Source organism: Sceloporus occidentalis, unplaced genomic scaffold (genome assembly GCF_023333645.1).
Source record: "Sceloporus occidentalis isolate IW3139 unplaced genomic scaffold, rSceOcc1.0.p SCAF_6, whole genome shotgun sequence".
In the NCBI taxonomy this organism is placed as follows: domain Eukaryota; kingdom Metazoa; phylum Chordata; class Lepidosauria; order Squamata; family Phrynosomatidae; genus Sceloporus; species Sceloporus occidentalis.
In genome coordinates this window covers 128,675,395-128,698,036 of record NW_028316986.1, presented here as the reverse complement: position 1 = coordinate 128,698,036, position 22,642 = coordinate 128,675,395, and the positions used below count along the sequence as shown (strand labels likewise).

The 22,642-nt window shown below is 38.8% G+C and overlaps 1 protein-coding gene across 4 annotated transcripts in view; it reads left to right on the top strand.

The window, feature by feature from the left end:
• LOC149311395 (adhesion G protein-coupled receptor B3) overlaps positions 1–22,642 on the top strand; it is a 640,955-nt gene that overhangs the window by 342,105 nt on the left and 276,208 nt on the right. For all 4 annotated transcript variants that reach the window (XM_089530992.1, XM_089530991.1, XM_089530988.1 and 1 more), the window contains 2 exons: positions 1,800–1,902; positions 14,631–14,674. In XM_089530992.1, the coding sequence (XP_089387118.1) occupies positions 1,800–1,902; positions 14,631–14,674 (147 nt within the window). The remainder of the gene's footprint in view (positions 1–1,799; positions 1,903–14,630; positions 14,675–22,642) is intronic.

Sequence of the window (22,642 nt, the reverse complement as noted above, 5' to 3'; positions counted from 1 at the left end):
CACCAGATATCTCTGACAGAGAAACCTAAATGTCTCATAAATCTACAATTCCCAGAATTCCATAGCATTCAGTGGTGGCAGTTAAAGTGGTGTCAAACTGGATTGTTCCTGCAGATTGGATGTAGCCTATATATTGAATCTTGACTATTAGATTACAGGACAGGAAGAAATAATATTTGCCAATTCTCCCCCCCCCCCCCCCCACACACACACATTCCACTGGAAGTCTTGGTGTTGAAGATTACAGGAGAGAGGGATCCTTCCCCCTTTTTGAGCTTGTGCTGGACCACAGTTACTTTCTTGAACCCAAAGCAGGTCTTCAACGCCAAGTCTGCATGAAGGAAACAAGCAAACGCAGTATCAACCATGAAGTAATCACTTGTTTCATGTGTGATTTTACTGATGCACATAAGTGATCCCAAAAGAATGGTAACACAACTGTGTATATAACCACATTGTCTGCTTGATGTTGCTGCTGCTATTGCTGCAGATAAAAAATATAGCATGCAAAGAATTGTGATACAACTATGTATGTGATCACATCAGAATATTTTTCCATAGTTCATTAATGTGCACATGGATACTGGTGATGTAGAGGGAGAGAAAATACAAAAGGAAAAAAAAGAATGAAAATCTGCTACAAATGGCATGAACACAGTGCCTTGCATTTGGAAATTAAAAAATCGAAAACAACTGCGAATTCCTATAATGTTAGTCAGATGATCCAGAACACTAACATCAAGGGAGAAATTTGGATGAGGGAAATTTTGGAAACAACATTTCTTTCTGAAATATGTTTTCATTTCTGTTTTGTAAAGGGGGAGCTGGCAGACAGAACAAACCTTTAAAATATTGAATTTCAGATCATTAAATCTCCCTCCCCAAACATACACACATACACAATGCAAAACTGGCCTCCCCATGATAATCTCAAATGGTACTCTGGAGTAGATGTTGTTTCAAAGCACCCTGAAACATAAACTACAGGAATCAATAAAGAGGGGTAAATCTGGGGGACTGCTCTGTAAAGTAGGGTGCTTTGTTAACCCTGAAAATATTCCCTACACAATAGTATTTAAAAAATGAATTGGACAGTTCTAGTGTAAATGCTTTGATGATGGTTTTCTAAGGGATCAAGTCAAAACTGGGATATTAACTCTCCTAACATTTTCAGTGGGCCTTAGGTCAAGCTACAATCTTACCAAAATAAACCCCTAAGGAAACCAGTGGGATCAAGCCTATTTAAATGATCTGTGAATTGATCCCTTAGATTCTGTTTGACCAATCCAGTTACATACTCAAATGTGCAACCAAATGTTTTTTTTTAAATCTCCTGGGTTATATATCAAAAAAATTGATTCTGAGGAAACTCTCAGTGCTGTCATCCATCTTAACTTTTTCAGTTAGCAGTCAGCAAAACAGCCATGCCAGAACTTTGCAAGAAATATGTTTTATTTTGTGTAAAACAAGCCTATGAGGTTCACCTTGAGATAAATGAATTTATAGCCCTTTAAAGGTTTGCCTGAAGGTTTGTGTTGTCAATCTGTCTTTTTAATCAATGAATCATACTTAAGGAATGGCACTTGGATCAGCACAATGGCTCTCTTTAATCTTTACTATGTCTGATAACAGGGGCAATTCTATTTATGATAAATTGCAAGTGGGGAAATGAATTTAAATTCTTGTCAAGCCTAGTATTTTTTCAAAATGTTCATACTATTTCTCTTTGGCTTGATTGCATCAAATTATCATTTGCAGGAATGCTGTGTTCTAACCATGTGTGCTTCACCTCCCCACAGAAATTACACAGTCGTTAATTCCAAAATCATTGTGGTCACCATAAGACCTGAGCCCAAAACGTCGGATTCCTTTCTAGAGATAGAGTTAGCTCATTTGGCTAATGTAAGTATTCATGTAGTGTATATTCATTATTATTATTTCCATAATCTGTAGTTTCTTTAAAAGAAAATAAGAATTCTGTTATTAAGATGGTTTGGGGGGTCTTTATGTAAATTCTCTGTGAACTAATTTGCTTTACTTTACTTTCTTCTGTAAAGTAAAAATTTGGGATTGTTATTTTTATATTGCAACTAGTATCCACAATGAAATCAATGTTTTACCTTACTTTTTCTGTTTCACTACATATATCAGCTTTTTGTAATAGATGCAGTGTGGTATGTTATACTGATTATTTGTTGCATGACCACATGCATTATATAAAACTCAAGGCTGTGTGTCTACCAAGCAGCACAATTTCATTCAATCGTAAGCGAACAGAAATTGCTTTATTTACATTTTCAGAAGTCAGCTAATTTCCCTGAATTGTTTAATCTTAACTATTACTGTATTTCCAGGAAGTTGGCTAAGACTTTTGCCAGACATGTAACATGATAAATAATGATATACAGTGTGTCCATGTTATAGGCGGGCGCACTTTACATGGTCTTGAGCGTACACGCTCAAGCTGCAGGAGCACGTGGGGCAGCGCATCCCATTCAAATGAATGGGCGTGCACACCCGTGGCGCCCTGTGCACCGCCATGCACGAGCCCCATTGTTTCTAATGGGGCTTGAGCATAGGCAGAATTTGCCTTACGCAGGGGGGTCCGGAACGGATTCCCCGCGTAAGGCAAGGGCCAACTGTTCTAATGCTTAGATAATATGAAAATATGAAGACTATCTTAATAGTCTTGGAATATGGTGAAGTTTCCCTGTTTTCTGCTTTTTCATTGGGGTGTAGAATCATGCAAGTTCCCAAAACAGAAAAATTGGTTCATGTCACATGACATAACCTATGTTCCCCATAAAAGAACAATCTCATAATGTGAACTGATCTTCATTGCCTCAAAGCCTCCATGTGAAATGTCTATACTCATGTATATGTCTAGAAATTTTAGTTGACCCAAAATTGACCCAAAAAACCTGAGTGGACTTATCAACAGGTCAATGTAAGTACAGTGGCCCCTTGTTATATGCTGGGGTTTGGTTTCAAGATCCCCCACGTATAACAAAATCCGTGGATGCTCAAGTCCCATTAAATATAATGACATAGCAAAATGGTGTTGCTTATAAAAATGGAAAATCAAGGTTTGATATTTGAAATTTATACATTTTTTGAACATTTTCAAACCGTGTACGCTTGAATCCATGTATAAAAAATCACTGTATAAGAAGGGCCGACTGTACATCCCCTAGTGAAAGGCAAGAGTGCTTTCTGTCCTGGAAGCACTGACCCCCTTTCATCCATCCTCTTTCATCCATCTATGAGCACAAACAGTTATGCTAGCTGGAATTTAAATCTTTTGTTAGGAAAGAAGGGGGGAAGGGAAGGGAAGGGAAGGGAAGGGAAGGGAAGGGAAGGGAAGGTAGGTAGGTAGGTATTGGGGGGGGGGGTGCTTAGTCAAGTAGATGAGAAATTGAGTCATCTAAAATTAATACAACTGTTCCTTTTCTCCCAAGCTCACGACACAAACAGAGGCTGTGGGTGGGAGAAGTTAAAGGCTTCTGGTAGGGCTTTTATAGCAAGAATGTAAGTTAGATTTAAATGGGAATTTAACATAATCTTAGTAGTGAAGGATTTTTACCCATCTAATGTAAATGCACTTGGATTAGATTTGTCAGGGAATTAATAATTAATTGAATGCATTACCCTTTTCTACTAACTTTCCTGTTTCCAGCTTCTTAAACTTAAGGAAATAGCCAGCATGGTTTCCAATGCAGAGCTAAGGTTTAATGAGGGGGACAAAGAAAAGTGAAGTTCCTTCCTATGTGCAGGCACATTCTTTCTCATACTAAAAAGCAATATACTAGATTGTGCCTTTTGCAGATACAGTAAGTATCTGATTCTCCAAATCCTCTGTCAGTATAAGACCTCTATAAAGAATAAGGACCTCAGTGCTGAAAATAAGGTCCACTGTAAAGTATTTGTGGTTACTCCATAGAGTATGTTGTTGTTGTTGTTGCTGCTGCTGCTGCTGCTGCTGCTGTTCTTATTAACTGCCCTTGAGTTGACTCCAACTCAGGATGATGCTGTGGATGAGAAATCCCAAGCACCCTATCCTCCACTGCTCTGCTTAAGTCCTGCAAATTTAGACTTGTGGCCTCTCTGATTGAATCTCTCCATCTGGTGTGCAGTCTTTCTCTCTTTTTGCTGCCTTCTACCTTTCCTAATATCACTGGTTTTTCTAAAAAATCATGCCTTCTCATGATGTGACTAAAGTACAACAGGGAGTACTTCAGGGAGATTTTAGGCTTGATCTGTCCAAGGACCCATTTGTCTTTTTGGCTGTCCTCAGCACTCTTCTCCAGCACCACATCTCAAAGAAGTCGATTTTCTTCTTATCTGCTTTCTTCATTGTCCAGCTTTCACATCTATACATGATGATTCGAAATACAATGGCTTGGATGATTTTAACTTTAGCATTCAGTTTATATCTTTACACTTTAGGATCTTATTTATTTCTTTCATAGCTGCCCTTCCCATTCCTAGTCTTCTTCTGACTTCTTGATTGCAGCCTCCATTCTGATCAGTGTTTGATCCTAGGTATGGGAACTCTAACTATTTCAGTTTCCTCATTGTCTAGGTTGAATTTATGTAGTTCCTCCCTGATAATTATTTTTGTTTTCTTTCTGTTCAACATTAAGCTTGCCTTGTACTTTCTTCTTTGACTTTCTTAGTAATTGTTGCAATATATATAAAATATATGTTTCCTTAAAGTATAGGGTGTCCTAGTGGCGCAGTGGTTAAATGCCTGTACTGCAGCCACTCACTCAAAACCATAAAGTTGCGAGTTCAATCCCAGTGAAAGGGCTCAAGCTCAACCCAGGCTTGCATCCTTCCAAGGTTGCTATAATGAGTACCCAGATTGTAAACCACTTAGGGAGTGCTTAACTGCACTGATCAGTGGCACAGAAATGTACTTGCTATTGCTATATGCTTCCAACATGAATGGTGCTAAATGGACTGTACTATCTAGAAATTAAAAGTGCAGACAACATGTAGACCAGGAATGTATGTTATGAGTTAGAAAAGAGCGTATCATGTTGGAAATGTATATTATATGTGAGCCAGTATCTAGGTTTGACCATATAACACCTAAGCTGAAAGCTCTTCACTGGTTGCCTATTCATTTCCGGGCACAATACAAGGTGTTGGTTATCACCTATAAAGCCCTACATGGCTTGGGCCCAAGTTACTTGAGGGACCGCATCTCCCCTACGAGCCGCCCCGCACACCCAGAACATCTGGTAAGAACTTATTGGAAACACCATCTTCCAAATAGGTTTCCTCATCTCAAAGGGCCTTTACAGTAATGGCCCTGCGGATCTGGAATAGTCTTCCTGAGGAGCTCCATCTCATGACCCCCTTGGAAACATTTAAAAAGAGACTTAAAACTATACTCTTTTGTCAAGCTTTTCCCCCCGAGGAGTGAAGACCAATATGCCTGTTGACAACGATATTCTGTCTTGCCCCTGGCTGCTGATGCTGATGGATTATTGTATTGTATTGCATAATGTAATATTGATGTAATATTTTTGTGCCTTTTTATAGAGTATTGTATGTATTGATTTTAATAGTCTGTAACCCTGCTTCGATCCTTGGGAGAGGCAGGGAAACACAAATAAATTATTATTATTATTATTATTATTATTATTATTGCTGGAGATGTATGTTGCATTTCTAGAAATTTAATATACATAGGAAAGGTCGGGAAGCTATACTCTAAACCTACAAATAGTTACCTCACTGAAGTAATCCTTTTCAAATGTCCTAGTTTCTCTCTCATCCGCTCATTTTCCCCCTTTGTCCTCAACTTGCTTCAATTGCTTCAGACAACCAAAGTGCAGAAGTAGTTTACACTCAGTTTAATTCAGCAGGGGAGAGAGAAGGCTCAGTCAAAAGCAAACTGCTGCAGCTCTTCCATGCTTGCCTGTTCTTCCTCATCAATTTCCCCCCTCTTAGTGACATTTTGATATTAATGGGCTTCATATGTCCTAGTTTTGATCTGTGAAATATCGGAGGGTGCACAAAAAGGCATCTTTGGGTTTTGCCAAAAAAACTATCAATAGAGCCTTTTTAAATCATCAATGTTTAATTTAAAAACAACAGAGCAAACCTAGCTTCCTTGAGAACTATCTAAGAGAGGTTAGAATGGTGTGGGGTCCCTGTCCACTGGTGGAGATGTTGTGAAAGAAGCTTGAGGTTGTACTTACCATTAGGAAAAATTCTGCAGAAGTAAATCTACTGATACCAGTGTTTCGTCTGCAGTAGGCAGTTTTAGGTCCCCAAATGGGATGTTTGGGGAAGGGTAAGAGCAAGAGTTGGCCTTGGGTCTGCCACTTCATCAGGAAATTCAACCAGGAATAGAATAGGAGGCCCTCCTCCCCATTAGAAATCAAGGGTGGATTGAAAAAAATGCAGCATGTGCCAAAAAGAGGGAATTTCACTTCAAACATATATTGCTCTGTGCCAGGACTTTGAAACTACTGCATGATATACCACTTTGTATCCCCCTGACTTCAGTCCACATAAGATAGCATAGAAATTGAATGATTCATCCAGTACAATCACAGCTTAATTTTATTTATTTCAATGGAATAACCTTAAGCACATACTTAAATGTCCTCCTAATATAAACTTAAGACTTAAAACTGCTTAACTTCAAGGCTGTATCTTAAATCACACTACTGGATCATACATATGGAAATGCCTAGGGATCAATTGCAAGCAAATGGGATAGGTAGAAGACTGGTGGAAGGGTTTTAAATGACTTCCCTCCTCATGTTGAGATAAAAAGAAAGATATAAACTGTCACAGAACTTCATATCAAACTTTTAATGACAGATAAATTCATTAAAACTATTTTTTTTAAAAAAATATAACACAAAACATCAAGGCCAAAGGAAGGTTAGGAAAAAAGTCTTTGAGAGCCATTTTTAGAAGCCATTTTTCAGGTGTTTATTTTACTGTTCTTTTCAGTAATCTACTGACATAGCGTTTGCCTCTTTGCCAGTTCTTTAAAATGTTTATTAGCTTAGTTCTGGCAGGAGAAAATGCAGGGCATTGATTGTCATTTGGCTTTGTCCACCTTTCTGTAACAGGATATTAATGACTACCATATTAGCACAAGGCCAGGAAGTGCTGACAAGCCAGAAAAGCAGCAGCCTTGTCAATAACATCTTGGAAGAGGTGCTGTATTCATTTGGCTCCAATTGGATCCAAAAATCTCCATTTTCTGCAGACAACAAGCCTGATTTTGCCTTCATTCTCATGAGATCTTGCTAACAGAGATGACAGGAGACAACAAACGGACACAGTCAAGCTGTGCAGAAATCATTTTCTAGAGTACGGGCTTTCAGAAAGTCCTGAGTTAATTGCATTGAAGCCAACCAAACTCATCATTAGAACTTAAGATGATGCTCTTTAGAACGTGATCTGAACAGGCTTTGACCACTGACAACAGGATAATGTTGGGATTTTTCAAATTTGGAATTTATCATATCAGGGTGGTTGATATGTAACCAATCAGTTTCTGTTCCCTAATGACATCATTCGGGAATGTGGAAATTCTATTGTTTTGGACTATAACTTCTGGAGGTATACAACCAACATATAGCACTAATTCGTAGTCAGAACAATATAGAAAAAAGCTCTGCATCATCCCACACTTCACCAATTAGTGCATTAAGCAGAAGAGGATTTGGCAAAGTGCATATGTTCTTACACAGTAACTCCCAGCAGTCCCAGTCAGCTTAGCCAATGGTTAAAAATGATAGAAGTTGCAGTTCTACTGCATCTGGAGGATCATACATATCCTATAACTATCAAGATAGTGATGAACCAGTACTGCCGAACTAGAATGAGTTGGGATGCTAAAATGGAAATACTTCAATCCCCATTTCTCTTTCTCCCCCCCCCCCCCCATTCTCTCTGTCACACACACACTTTTAAACTTCAAATATTGATAGATACCACGATATGCACATGGATCAAACACATCTCTCTGCATCTGTGCTGGTATTATAAATGGTGCACAAGGAAATATATATTATTAGTTTCACTTAGGAGCCACCTTTACATGTCAGTGCCACAATATGGGACGTAACAAGAAAAACAACTTCATCAATATATTAGTGTATGAAAATATTTCACTCATTTAGGATAGCTGGCAGCCTCTGTGTCAGGGACATGGGGACTCTCCTTATTTTTATTCCCAACTTCAAAAGGAGCTGTCTAGGGTTCTGAACCATATCCTCAAATTAGGTTAAACCTCTTAGATAGTTCCTTTAAAATTGTCAATCTCCTTTTCATTCCTCTCTTGTTCTTGTGGTTTTTCTCTGTCTTATGTTCCATTGCTCCTAATTCAAGGGAAACTAGGAGAATTAACATAAGAAAAGAGGCATGCACACTTTTCTCTAGCTTATTTGTGCATTACTTTCCCCTCTTCTTTAAAGACAGGTATGTGTCCACTGATTATATTGTCTGTTTGTTTGTTTTTAATTGACCATGACACCAACATGCATAAATTCACACAACTATTACCTTTTTTGAAGGCTTTTCCAAGTATGCATACATGCATTTATGGTGTAGAGGAGGGTGAAAAACAAACTATAGGAAATATAAATTTTATGTATTCACAGTGCTTTCTTTTTTAAAAAAAACAAGCAAATAAACTTCGGCACAAAAATGCATCAGTAACAAAACTGGATAATCTGAAACTCCAGATTTCTGAATGACTCAAAATATTCACACGTAGCACCATTATATGAAACTGCACCGGTTTTGTGCTGCATTAGAAATGTGTAAATGTTTGGGGTTGAGATTTTGCTGTATCTTTATGTGGCAGTTTTGTTATTATTGCCTCAAATGAAGGAGAAACAGATTAAAAGCACTAGTTGGAAGTGCCATTGCTAAATAATCAGTATCTTTTCTCCCACTTGCTTCTTTAATGGTTTTCTCTTTTTCGTTTGCAATAATTTACCCGAATTTAAGACCAGATAGTATTTTTTGTAATTAAAATGTCTTCATTCAGCACAGTTTGTCTTTGAACTTTGTAATTTATTTAATAAGGTGAAGATAATTTTGCTTCAGCTGTAGACTTTGAATGTTCTACATTAATGGCTCACAAAGCACTCATGTTCATGCTGCCAATTAAACAGGCTAATTATTTAATTAAATTACTGACAAAGAAATAATATCCTGAACTTTTATTCAATTATTCTTTTCTCATGTTACATGGATAACAGTTCACTATGATATATAATTTGCTAAATCATCCCTTTATTGTTTAATTTGCTAGGCATGATCAAATGAATATATTTTTTTTGTTTTAAAAAATGCAGCTTTGTTTTAATAGAAATAAGTATTGTACCAGGAAAGATACCAGTCATAATAGTACTGGTATGCCAATGGTCTTACTTCCATGAACTGATCAACCACAGTAACCTTTCTTTCACAAATCATCTTTATTCTTCATCTAAAGGATTTCTAAGCACTGTTCTGCTATATCTATTCCTTCAGAAAGAAATGCAGTTGTGAAGTATTGTACCCCTGTTGAATGTCCCTCAGTCACTATTGGTTTATATATAGTGTTTTTGGTTTTTGCATTAAAACCAATATAACAAATTAGAAAAATAATCTAGTAAGGCAAAGCCAACATCAGAATAAAAATAAGAGCATTGGGCAACCAGCTAAATGACTGAATGGATGTTTTAATAAACCTCAGAGAGAGCAAAAAATAAAAAATGAATTATCTGGTGCCAAAAGACATACAAAATTAACTGACAGGTTAGTGAAATGTAAGTGCTGAAGCCTAAAAGGCTTTCTGTATGGTTGCCATCTGCCTAGAATCACAATAATATACAATGGCTTCCTTTTTTAAGGGAAGGCACAGATCTGTCTAGAAAGGCTGAATACCACTTCTATATTTCAGGGAATTTCAAACCAGGACTAACTTTCAGTTCTTAACCCTTGTTTAAACTCTCACTGCTCCTGGCCATAATTTCAGCATTTCTACTGCCTCATTTTAACCTGAGGAACAAGAAATAGGTCCCAACTCACCCTGGTGGCACTTTACTTTTGCATATTTGCATGGCTTAATTAAGTGGTTTTATACTGAAAAGTAACACAGAGGAAAATGTCAAGGACACACTCTCCTTGTCTTTCTCTCATCATGATCAGTTTGAGCAAAGCTAGATCCAGATATAGATCTAGAAAATCTGTGAACTTGATACAGTGAGAAGAGGCCAGAATCTGTCTGATATTCTTACCTCTTCCCAAGTGCCCAAAATATACACCCGAATACAGCTTAATTGTCTTGAATTATTACTGTATAATATTCTTTTCTATTGAATTTCTTCCTCTTAGGAAGATTCATCCTGGACTCCAGGTTTTTTGTTAAATATCATTCTTTATTAATTGATGCTGTCTAAAAGTTTTTTTATATATCTAAGTCTGCTTCTGTTAACCATCACTCACATCAAGGGCTCCCCAGGAGGGAGCTGTGTAATAATAATCATACCTCACTCCATCTCACTAATCTATTACTACTTTCTGCATATAATAAGCAAGTTGTTCTTCCCAAATGAATTAATGTTCCTAGCTCGCTGTCCTATAAGATACTTTTCCTCAAAGTAACAGCTGATTCCCATACTTTTCTAAATATGCTGAACTGCTCTTTAATTACAGATAGTTTAGTACTCAGGTATGTCACTGGACTCATTTTTTGGCGTAAGTAATTTACAGTAAATTTGTTTGGTAAATATCCCTGATCAGTGTATTCTCAAAGGGCCCAAAATGAAGCTCATTGGTTCCCATAGGCAGTGAGAGAGGAGTACCTTTCCCCACTATTTCAGGATGAAGGATCCTTCTCTCCCACTGCTTGGTCCACAAGCCATGACCATGGGTTTCCAAAAGAATAAACCACAAGAGTAAGTGTACTGCAGCGTACTGGAAAGCGTATGTTACAGTGATGAAGCAGCAATGAGTAACCACCATTAGAGGATGTAAATCTTCTAGGAATTATTGTTTTCAGTGAAGATAAGAATTCAAATCTCCAATACCCTTGACTGCATTCCTTCAGACATATCCTTAATATTGAAAGTGACATGCCTAAACACTCCGAAAATACCTCAGGTTGAGAGAGAGCTGTGGATGACAAGCCATCTGTTTGTTGTTCACGTTCATGTTAGTGTAAAGTTTACACCATAGATCTATTCAGAGTTGGTCAGCTCACATTCTTATCAAGTAATGATGGTCTTCCTACTCCTACTCCTGAAAGGCATTAAACCTTCATCTAATGCCACCTGCAAGGTTTATAGCAGAAGCTGAAGTGGTAGTATAATTTTTTAGAATGCTGGAGAAGTTGTGACTGGATCCAGAACCTCTTCTCAAAGAGGCGATGACCATCGTCGTCGTCGTCATCATTTCTTACCTGCCTCTCCCCAAGGCCCAATAAGAGCTGAACATGCCAATCATCTTTTAGTGCATATACATATAGGACCCATTTAAGCTTTGATTTGAAACTACACAGTCCTAGTGCTGGATGCAGTGGTGTGGTTTTAGCTTCCTATAATCATAGAATCTCAGAGTTGAAAAGGGCCCTATAGGCCATCAGAACCAGACTCCTGTTTAATGTAGGATCTCCAGCAGGAGCATCCCCAGAAAGTAACTCTCCAGCCTGTTTTTGAAGACATCCAGAGAAAAAGACCTCACCACCTCTCTAGGCAATTGGTTCCATTACTGAACCATTCTCACTATCAAGGACTTTCTTCTAATATTCAAACAAAATGTACCCATCCTGCAACTTACAACCATTAAACCTTGGCCTACCCTCTAAGGCAGCAGAGTACAAGCCTTCACCCTCCTCTTTGTGGCAGCCCTTGAGGTATTTAAAGACTGTGATCATGCCATCCAGTCGAACTGAGCCTAGAATATGAGAGGAAAAGTGAAAATCCTGCTTTAAGCCCAGGTCTCCCCATGCACATGTCTGGCTCAAAACTCTTACTTCCCGTTAATAAGTAGACATGTAGGACATATAATTAGACACACACACACACACACACACACACAATCTTTGAAACTGTCATAAAAAGCAGCATCTGATAAGTAGAGCATGTTGTGTGGCTTCAAGTGATTTCTGACTTAGGGAGACCCTAAGGTGCACCTATCACAGGTTTTTCTTGGCAAGCTGTGTTTAGAGGCAGCTTGCTGAAATGACATAAGACAGCTGGTTTAGGCACAGCATATAATAAAGAGAACTTCCCCAGGTTGAATACAGAGGGTATAAAATGTCAACAATAAAGAAAGCTAAGTGGCAGAGTCCTGAGAAATGCTTTCGATGCACATCCTCAGCTATGTGGGTCAGACTGACCTGGATGCCAGCCAAAAATGGAGTGCTGGGGGGAGGTGCATGAGGAGCTGTTTATTCATAGCTCCCCAGATGCTTTTTTCTGCAGCATTTCTTAATGACAACAGGCAAACCTAGCTCACTCTGTGACCCCTCTGTACACCGGTTTGTGGCTTGGGCAACAGTCTACTCGGTGTGGACATTCTTTGTTCCTTCCAGGCTGCCTTCAGCCATTTAAAAAAAAAAGTATCACTTTAGCAGTGACATGTAAATGCTTTTAGTACAATATGTGAACTTGAATATGTTGCAGACAAGAATAAAAAACAGTCATAAATATACATCAAAGCTATGGGTTGAAGGAGTATTTGAGGACTTGGGAGAGATGGGGAAAAAAAAGGGGGGGGGGTTCCTGGGTGTTGTGAAACTCCAAAGATGAAGATCTTCAGCTCTTCAAATACTCAAGGACTATTCTTGACACCTCCAGGCTGGATTCAGCTTTTTTTCATGCCCCCCCCCAAAAAAACCCACAAAACAGAACCCACAGAGAGTCCGGGGGATGCCTGAGTATTGACTGCATCCATACTGCACATAAAGTCAGCTCTTCCCTTATGTGGGGATCCATTCTGAAACCCCCTCCCCCAATGTAAGGGAAATACCATATATGCTCAAGCTCCATTGAAAACAATGGGGCTCATGCATGCGTCATTGCTGCATCCATCGTGCCGCTTCAGTGTAAGCTAAAAGCTGCATATGGCACACCCACATATGGTATGGGCACACGTTTTGACACCACTTTAACTGCCAGAGCACCAGAGCTCCACAACAAACTAAATTCCCAGAATTCTATTCCATTCCTTTGAGTTAGGGTAGATAAAGTGGTGTCAAAATGGATTATTTCTGCAATGTGGATGCAGCCATTGTGCACTGGCTATCAGAACAAAGCCAGCGATGATCCTTGGCTGCCTCCCTTGGCCACTATATGCCTAGGTTGGGAGAAGCAGGGGAAACGGAAGGGGGGACTTTCTTACCTTTGTGAGAATGTGTTTGAAAGGTATGAAGTTTTCGGAGATGTTCACAGAGTGGAGAGAAAATTGAGTAAATGATTTGTTTCCCCCTTTGGGAACTAATAATTTAAATGAGCATGTCCCCAATCAGAGCACAATTTAATCATAGTTAGTAGGCATAAGATATAGAATTAATTCTACATTTGTAACATACAACAGGAGCATGCAGAAAACAAGTTAAGATGTACTGATAGATCTCTTGAGTGATTTGCAGTAAATCAGCAAGGATTTCTAATTCCCAATTGTTTACTAAGAATGACTCAGATCCAATTTCTGGGCCTAGCTAGAGTAAACCCATTGAATCCACAGGTGCTTTTTAAATCAACACTAATGTAAATTCTGTTTATTCAGTGGATCTACTTTAATTGGAATTAAATTGAACGTTGACCATAATGATAGATGCAACCTCATAGTAAAAAAGGCATGAGGTAACAGCAAGTTTATGATTAAAAAAATAGACGCAGCATGAAATCATGCAAACTACGGTATTTCAGAGCAAATGCCTTAGCCCTAAATTCTGTAATACTCAGTGTATTTTCCTTGCAACATGTTTTGGTTAGTAAAACTTGATGTTCTAATAAAAGAAGAAGACAAAGAAGATCCCAAAAGGGTAAACATGTAACTTACTCCTTAACTGTGACAGGTATAAGTGTGTGTGTGTGTGTGTGTCAGGGGGACTATTCTAACCTTGGGGCTCATTGGAGGCTCCACAGACAGCCAACAATGTCTAAAAAGAAAAAGAAGTATCTAAAAATCCATGTCTGGTTTTCAAACAGGGATATTTGTTGATATGCAGAGTGTCCATGGAACCTCTTTAAAATATGAATTGCCATTTCTTGAGGCTCCTAAAACTTATTGCCACCACTGCAATAGGGTTTATTTCCTTGAGTCAACATAATGGACAATATTTGATAACACTTGCATTTGGTTGCTTGCCTCAAAGGTCTTATACTGTGCTTGGCAGTTCATGAATTGGAGAGGTTAAGATGGTTGATCCTGTCCCCATACTTGCAACCCAGAGGGGGGGAAAGCTCACAGGGTTGCTGCTGTTGTTCTTTTGTCTTATTAGCAAGGGCTGTATAAGGAGTGGCTGTGTAAGTTCTTTGTTTTTGAAAATTCAAGATTAAGAACTTTTTGACATTTAAAAAAATCTGCATTTTTAATTCTCTCTGCAAGTAAATAACATATTTTGATGGTTGTGAATATTTCTTTCTTTCCAGGGCACATTGAATCCCTATTGTGCACTGTGGGATGATTCAAAAATGTAAGTAACAGATGTTTACTGCCATTATTTGGGATTTAAAATTCCACACCACATCAAAATGTTTGAGTAGCCAATAGATACAAAGGGATGATTATGAGGCACAGAAAATGTGCTGTGCATGAAATGAAATACATACGTGTATGAGTTGCAGTGCTGATTTTGAGACCATGTTTTTGCCTTAGACACAAATCTAACAAAAGTTGCCTATCATAATTTGTTATGGGAATGATCTCTTAGAAACTTATTATTCCCATGTGGTTCCCAGGAATCCATAGAAATGCTTGGAAAGCATGTGATTTTAAAATGCCTCATCAGGATTAAATCTGTCTCTCTTCTGTTGTTACTAGAGAGCTTGTTGCTGGGCGACATGTTACTGAGCACATCATTGTTGCCCTTTTAAATAATAAAGTGTAATACTTCATGTGGTTGATCAGATAGATTTTAGTTATTGACTTCAAAACTGATATCCAGAAATGCATCTATTAACAAGCTTTCTTATTCACAGTTTATATCAATATAATTTTGATGCAAAACTGATAATCTCAGTTTGTCAAATAGATGATTAATTTCCAGCATTAATAGACTAAATCCCCTGGATCCATGTAAACAAAACACAGAGGACTCAATCTTTGAGACTATTGTGGAAATGTTAGTATGTGTTTTCCATGTGGATGTGATGGATTCATAATATAATCATCTGTAGTCCTTTTTCAAACATCAGTGAGCACAACGGATTGTTGTCATTAAAATTAATGGATTGTCTGAGGTTGTGATTCTGAGCGCACATCCTAGTAAATAAGGCCCATTGAACACTTTTGAATAAATATGCATTGCACTGTGCTGCATGACTGTGTGGGCCTGTGCACACACTCTTGGAAGTAAGCTCCATTTAATATAGCGGGGCTGACTTTCAAAGAAATATATGCAGTCTCCTGTTGTGTGAAGGTCAGTGTTGGAGAATATGTTTTCTTTAATTGTACTCTTTTTGGGAAAGTATGAAGAACATTCATTCTCCTTATAAACCTTTCTATGAATATACTAGAGAAAAACTAGTGCTACTTCATTACAGCATATATTTTTTAATCTTTCTAGGGCCCATTTGTAAAAGGGTGATGCCTGGTGTTTTGACAGTATGAGCACACTCAAGAGACAGTCCTGTAAGCTTCTTCTTGGAAGAAGTTCACATCTGTAGACAGCTAAATCTTGAAAATGATTCAGTTAGGGAAAGATGTGCAGTTCCTTGAGTTGCTCAGCTGATGCAGTTTTTACCTGGGGCAATGAAATACTGTATAGAAGGGCTAAATGCAGACATCTACTTATCTTAATATGCTAGAAATAACACACACAGAGAGACGCAAATGAAACTGCATGTAGCATGAAATTTTGTATGGGAGAGCTGCTAAAGTGAGATGTCAAATAGAACATAAGTATCTATGTGGGTATGAGATCACTGTGGCTGGAATCCTCAGCATTCAGTACTGGGTTCTGTGGACACTGCAACTGAAGTGCAAGAACACAGAGATTATAGTTAATTACCATCAGGGTATTATGTTAAGGTCAGCCTAGGTACCCTCCTGCATTTAGTATACATGCTTTAAAAATGCAGAAAGTTGTGGCAGCAGCTCATGAGCAAGGACAGGACTATAGGAAAGAGGTGATCCCCTTCCCCACCACCTCTCCCTTCTCCTTTTGTGTCGTGTCTTTTTAGATTGTAAGCCTGCGGGCAGGGAACCGTCTAACTAAAAGTTTCTATGTACAGTGTTGTGTAAATTGACAGCACTTTATAAATAAAGGATAATAATAATAATAATAATAATAATAATAATAATAAGAAGGTGCAGGAATAGTTAAGTCCTTCCCTCACTGTGTTCCTAATGTAATTTGTCCCATGTTGCCATGGGTATCTGGAAAATGCTCCCATTGCTGCCAACTGAAACTGATCTTATGAGATTATCCAAAAAAAAGTCTATATACAACCATTTTCCTTATTCTTGTCCAAAGTAAGAAATACTATGTTATTAATGCTGTTGGAGGGGAAGAAAAGTTGGCTGCCACTCAAAATACTAAGTCCCATGTTACATCTTTCTTTCTACTTCTATAGCATTTACATTTCTCTACTAGAGGCAGCCAATGTGGTAGATACAGTGCAAGTAGGAAGATGTAAGCGCCCTGGTGGTGCAGTGATTGAATGCCAGTACTGCAGCCACTCACTCATAAACCAGAAGGTTGTGACTTCAGTACCAACCAAGGGCTCAGGGTCAACTCAGCCTGGCATCCTTCCAAGGTCGCTAAATTGAGTATCCAGCTTGTTGGGGCAAGTAGCTTACACATTGTAAACCGCTTAGGGAGTGCTTAAGTGCACTGATAAGCAATATAGTAATGTACTTGCTATTGCTATGTAACATAGTGCTTCAAAAAACCAGAGTACAGGTTTAGAAGGGGACAACTTGTCATAGGACTACCTCTTTAGGGACAGCTCTGTATTTCTAGTAATATGTAGTTTCTTCCTTAGATGGCTTTGAAAGGACAAACTGTATCAAACAGCCACAGAGTCTCGGGTCACCTGTTAAATTAATGAAATGTTGCAGAACCCCTTGATACTTTTTAGTTTAGCACAGTGCATTCATGCAGTCCGATTCTCTGCTGTACACATCTGCATTTAAAGCATATTGAGAAACAGAAGGGAATTACCAATAGGTCACTCTTGTATGTATATTTATGTCGCTAAAGGAGCGAGAGGGGATTTTGCACAGTGTAGTCCCCTGTTATTTTAGCCTCTTCAGGAGTCTCTTGTACAAACATCTGGGTCAGTTTCTCCTCTTCACCTCCACAAAGTGTTTTTGCCTTTCAGTCAAAATGTTTTAGGGATCCCTGAAACTGACATACAATAATTTACTGACATACCAATAATTTACATTGGTAAAGTGTTCCAAATTTCAGGGAATGAAATGTTTCACTGGTAGTTTTAAAATGGCTGTTCCTTGAAGCTTCTTAAAGATTTTCAATAACAGAAACAATCCAGAGGGAGATGGATTAGTCATCGGAGAGTAGGTGGGACCATAAAAGATTGATGCTAAATACCATTTGTTGTGGCTGTGTAATTTATTATATGGCCCTCACCCCTGTGTGCTGTCTATACATTTTATGGGACTGGTAGTTTTTCCTTCTGCTTCAGAGCTTAGGCTGATCACCCACAAGAGGTCAGAAAAGGATTCTTCTTTTTTTCCTTCTTACATTTTGCTGTCACTTTCTCTCTATGCATCTTGAGGGGGAGAATGGAGGTAGGGACATAGTGCTAACTGAGGGTGTTTTTATGATTCATTACTCTTTCGCTTCCCCCCTCAGCTGTGATTTATGATGGGGTATTTTACTCTATTTGATTATGTTATGGAATTTGTATTCTGATACTGTAGGTTTTAAATTACAGTGAAAGCTCCCAGTGTGCTGGAACGGAAAGATACTTAGAATTTATAAATCTAAATAAAATGTGCAGCATTGTGCTATTGAACAGATGTATAATAGTAAGGCTTGGATATTTCTCCAGCTCTCCATCACCCTGTGCTTATACTATGACTCCATTATATAACATCAGATTTTCCATACATGGCAGATTGAGAGTCTGATTCACTGTTCCTAAATCATACAAAGCTAGGATGTCTTCACATCCTTCAAAAATGAGTGACATTTTGCAGCTTATGTTTCACAGTCTCTTTGGGGCTGATCTAGCAAGAAAATAGTTTGTTAGTATTTAAGGGTTCATGTTTATGCACTGCCAACTCCAGAAAAGTATAGTAAGATTTAAGTTACCAAACCTCTGAATTTGGTAACTATAACCATAAGATTTCATAACCCTGTCCTGGACCATGTAATGCATCACATCATTATCATATGGATAACAAGTAGAATACAGATGGTGCAAGAAGTCTCACAATGACAGGCACAAGGAAGAGCACATGATAATGCCAACATAGTGGCAGTGATGATTACAAACATGATCCAGCAACAGATAAATAGGTCTACTCAGTGGAAGGGATATTTTGGAAACCTCAGTGTGAACCTGTTTGTGGATAGAGTCACTCAACATTTGTTGTCACCTTGATGCTATCACTGATCTGCTTCCTGTGGTGCTGTCCAGAGCACCATCTAGTCTGCCTGTATGGGAAGTCTGAACTTTATGCAGCTTGAAGATGCGAATGGCATGCTTTTGTCAGACCACCTGGATTCTTGATTCTTATTCATGTGGGATGCTAACATTATGCTGAAGGGAATTGACTTAATGGAGTGATTAATAGCTGTTTGAAAGAAAGAGTAGTTGCAGACATATTGAAAGAAGTGGCCATGAAATGACACTTCAAGAAATCATCATTGTACCTTGGAGGTACAGTCAACACTGTATCCATGGATGCAACATCCTCTTGGAATTTTTTAATTCCAAAAAGCAGACTTTGATTTTGCTATTTTATATAAGGGAAGCTATTTTACTACACCATTGCTACTATTTTATATAATGGGACTTCAACATCCACAGACTTTTGTAATCCATGGGTTGGGGTCCTGGAACCAAACTCCAGAGGAACCAAACCAAAAGGCCACTGTAGTAATAATTGTTGCACAGTTACCTATATTTCCTTGCGGAGCCAAGGTATTAACTGCAGAAACCTATTAGACTGATTCTCCAGGTTGGGATTAAGTGACATGGTGATATGATGGTTCAGCTCATGCCTCAGGGTGAGTTCCCAACACAGTATTAACAGATTGTTTGCACTACCCAATGACTGTTGGATCCCACAAGAGATAATTTTCTGTGCCATGCTATTTTCAGCATCTGTAAGAATCTTATGGAAGAAGTAATTCAGGGTATGGGTGAGGTGGCAGAGGCACCAACATTTGTTTCTCCATGTCATTTGTGGCTGTATAAATTCTAGGACATTTGATGAAAATGGTAATGATCTGGATGAAGGCTAGCTTGGCCATAGTGATCCAGGCTCTAGTAAACACTAGCTAAAGTGTTGTAATGCATTGTATATTAAATTGGCCCTAAAAGGCAACTCAGAAACTTCAATTGCTTTAAGAATTCAGTAGCTAGAATTCTGAATGATTCAGCTAGGTGGAGCCATTTGAAACCACTTCTTAAAGACTTTTATTGGTAGCCTATTCAGTTCTGATCCTTACTGAGGATACCGGCATTTAGCTTTAAAGTACTTTAAAGCAGATACCTTAAAGCAAATATTTAAAGGAACATCTTTCCCTATATCATTCTGTCCAGGCATTAAGATTTTCCGATGTGTTCATTCTGTAAATACAGTTAATTGGCAAGGTATACTATCTGTGTAGAAAGTATAGGGGCTTTACTCTGGTGGCACCCACACTTTGACACCCACTCCCTTAGCAAATTTGTTTGGTACCCATTCTGCAGTCTTTTCAGTGTCAGCTCAAAATATTTATATAGGCCCAGGCATTTTATGGCTTCAGCTATGCTATAGTTTCATTTTGTGCTCGGGTTGGAGGGTTAGTTTTATGGTCAAAAAGTTGATGTGTTGTGGTGCACTGCTTTTATTACAATGTCTTTTTGATATTGCAGTGAGCCCTTCCTTTATGCAGGGAAACTGTTCCTGATCTCTTCATGTAAGAGGAATTCCGCATATGCTTGTGCCTCATTGAAAAAATGGAGCACGTGCTCACGATGGCTCGTGTCATGTGTGCCACAGGCACGCCGCCATATGTTTTACTGTCATGCGGCTTCAGCATAAGCTGGAAATTGTGTATAGTGTGCACGCATACTACGCAGGCGCACTGTATACTCTGACCTAAGATCCTTCTGGATGAATGGTGGATTGGAAAATTTCATAAATATTATTTAACTGATGGAGTTAACATGTATGTTTGTCTTACATAAATAGTAGCAGAGAAGGAGGAGCCAAAAGACAAGTGAAAAGTGGGATTGGGGTCATTTGGTCCTTACCTCAATTTCAAGAAAAAAAATCATTCTCTGAAGTTACTGCTTCAATTTTAGGAATTTGAACCTTTTGTCACACTGATTCTTTTACCTCTGGGATCTGCAGTTTTTTCTCCCAGTTTCTTTTAGTACATTTCAACATTTAATCTTATCTCACTCATCAATGAGGGAAGGTCACATAGGAGGTCTGAACTTTTTCAAATGATTGTCTCTGAGGCCAGAAAAAGACAATTACTTACACTATGGCCAGGAACCTTGCACAGGTATAAAGATTCCTTTGATACATCATCCATCCAAATCAGTTCCTACATATTACAACTGTCAGGGTAGAGTTAGCTTCACTCCACTAGTGGTTCTGCATTAGACTGCAGAGACTAATCTCCTATGCAATTGGAGAACAAGGTAGGTACTGAGGTGGTGACAATATGGCCATTTTTTGCATTCTGTACGGTACGTTAACTGGCTTGTAGATCATGGACCCCTCCTACCACACCACCCCCACCCCCCAAACACACACAGAGACTGGACAGTATAAAATACTAAATCTAGAAAAGGAGATGAAACCTCAAGTTGATGCTTTTCTTTTTCCCCTGGCTGAGTAAAAACAACCGAGTGCTAAATGTGTTTCGATTAGAAACCTTCCCCAGGGCAATAAGATTCAATTGTTACTCTTCTATTACAAAGATGAAACTCACTTAGGCACCTTATTAATCTATTTGACCTCTAAGGTCCCGTGTTCAGCCTCTGGCTTCTTTAAATAAAATGAACCAAAACAGTAATGTTGAGAAAAAACTGTACCCAAGAGTTTAGAGGGTGCTTGCTGACCATTGAAGTAGGTGGCATAAGGCCAAATTGACTATTGGTCTGATGGAGTGTAGAGTTATTAACTCTACACTCCATCAACTTTGACTTATGGCAGTCCCAAGAATGAGAGACCTCCAAGTCAACCTGTCATCAACAGCCCCGCTCAGATCTTACATTCTTAAGATTGTGGCCTCTAGATTGATTATATCAATCTAGAATGTGATCCTCCTCTTTACCTACCAGCTTCTACATTTTGTTGTTGTTGTTTGTGACTTCAGGTCATTTCTGACTTACGGCAACCCTATCAAAAAGTTTTCTTTGCAAGTTTCTTCAGAGGGGTTTTTCCATTGCCATCCTCTGAGGCTGAGAGAGTGTGACTTGCCCAAGGTCACCAAGTAGTTTTCCATGGATGAGCCGGGATTCGAACCCTGGTCACCAGAGTCCTCGTCCAATGCTCAAACCACTACACCACACAGTCTCTCACCTTCCACCTAGCCAAGCATTATTGTGTTTTCATGACTGAGAGGTCACGTCTTCTCATGATATGGCCAAAATACACTGCTACCCCGGGTTACGAAATTAATTCGTTCCGCTATTCCTTTCGTAAGCCGAAAATTTCGTAACCCGAAACGCTTTTCCCATTGAAAATAACTAATGCGTTCCATGACCTCAGACTGAACCTGCAAGTCAAAACAAAGTCACAATAGAGGCCTATTAAGCTAAGTACCCTACAATACAATGTAATACAAAGTTGCCTGAGGCACTAAAGAGCTTAACAATGACTGGCAGGTCCATTCTAAACTTTCTAATGATCTTAACAATGACTGGCAGGTCCATTCTAAACTTTCTAAGGATCTTAACAATGACTGACAGGTCCATTCTAAACTTTCTAATGATCTTAACAATGACTGACAGGTCCATTCTAAACTTTCTAAAGGATAAAGAAAAAAAGTTTTTTTCTCTCTTTGATGGTTCTGGCATCTCAGAGTCAGGCAGGAGGAGGAGGATGAGCTCTCAAATCATCACACCCATGACCAAAGCACCCCAAATCTAAAAAAGCAACCCCATGGTCACACTCTCTGGCCCAAACTTGCAAAAGTCCCACCCCACACTCTCAAATCATCACAGCCATGGCCAAAGCACACAAGAACTCAAGCCCATAGGCCAGAAACCCCAAATCTGAAAATGCCACCCCAAAGTCACACTGT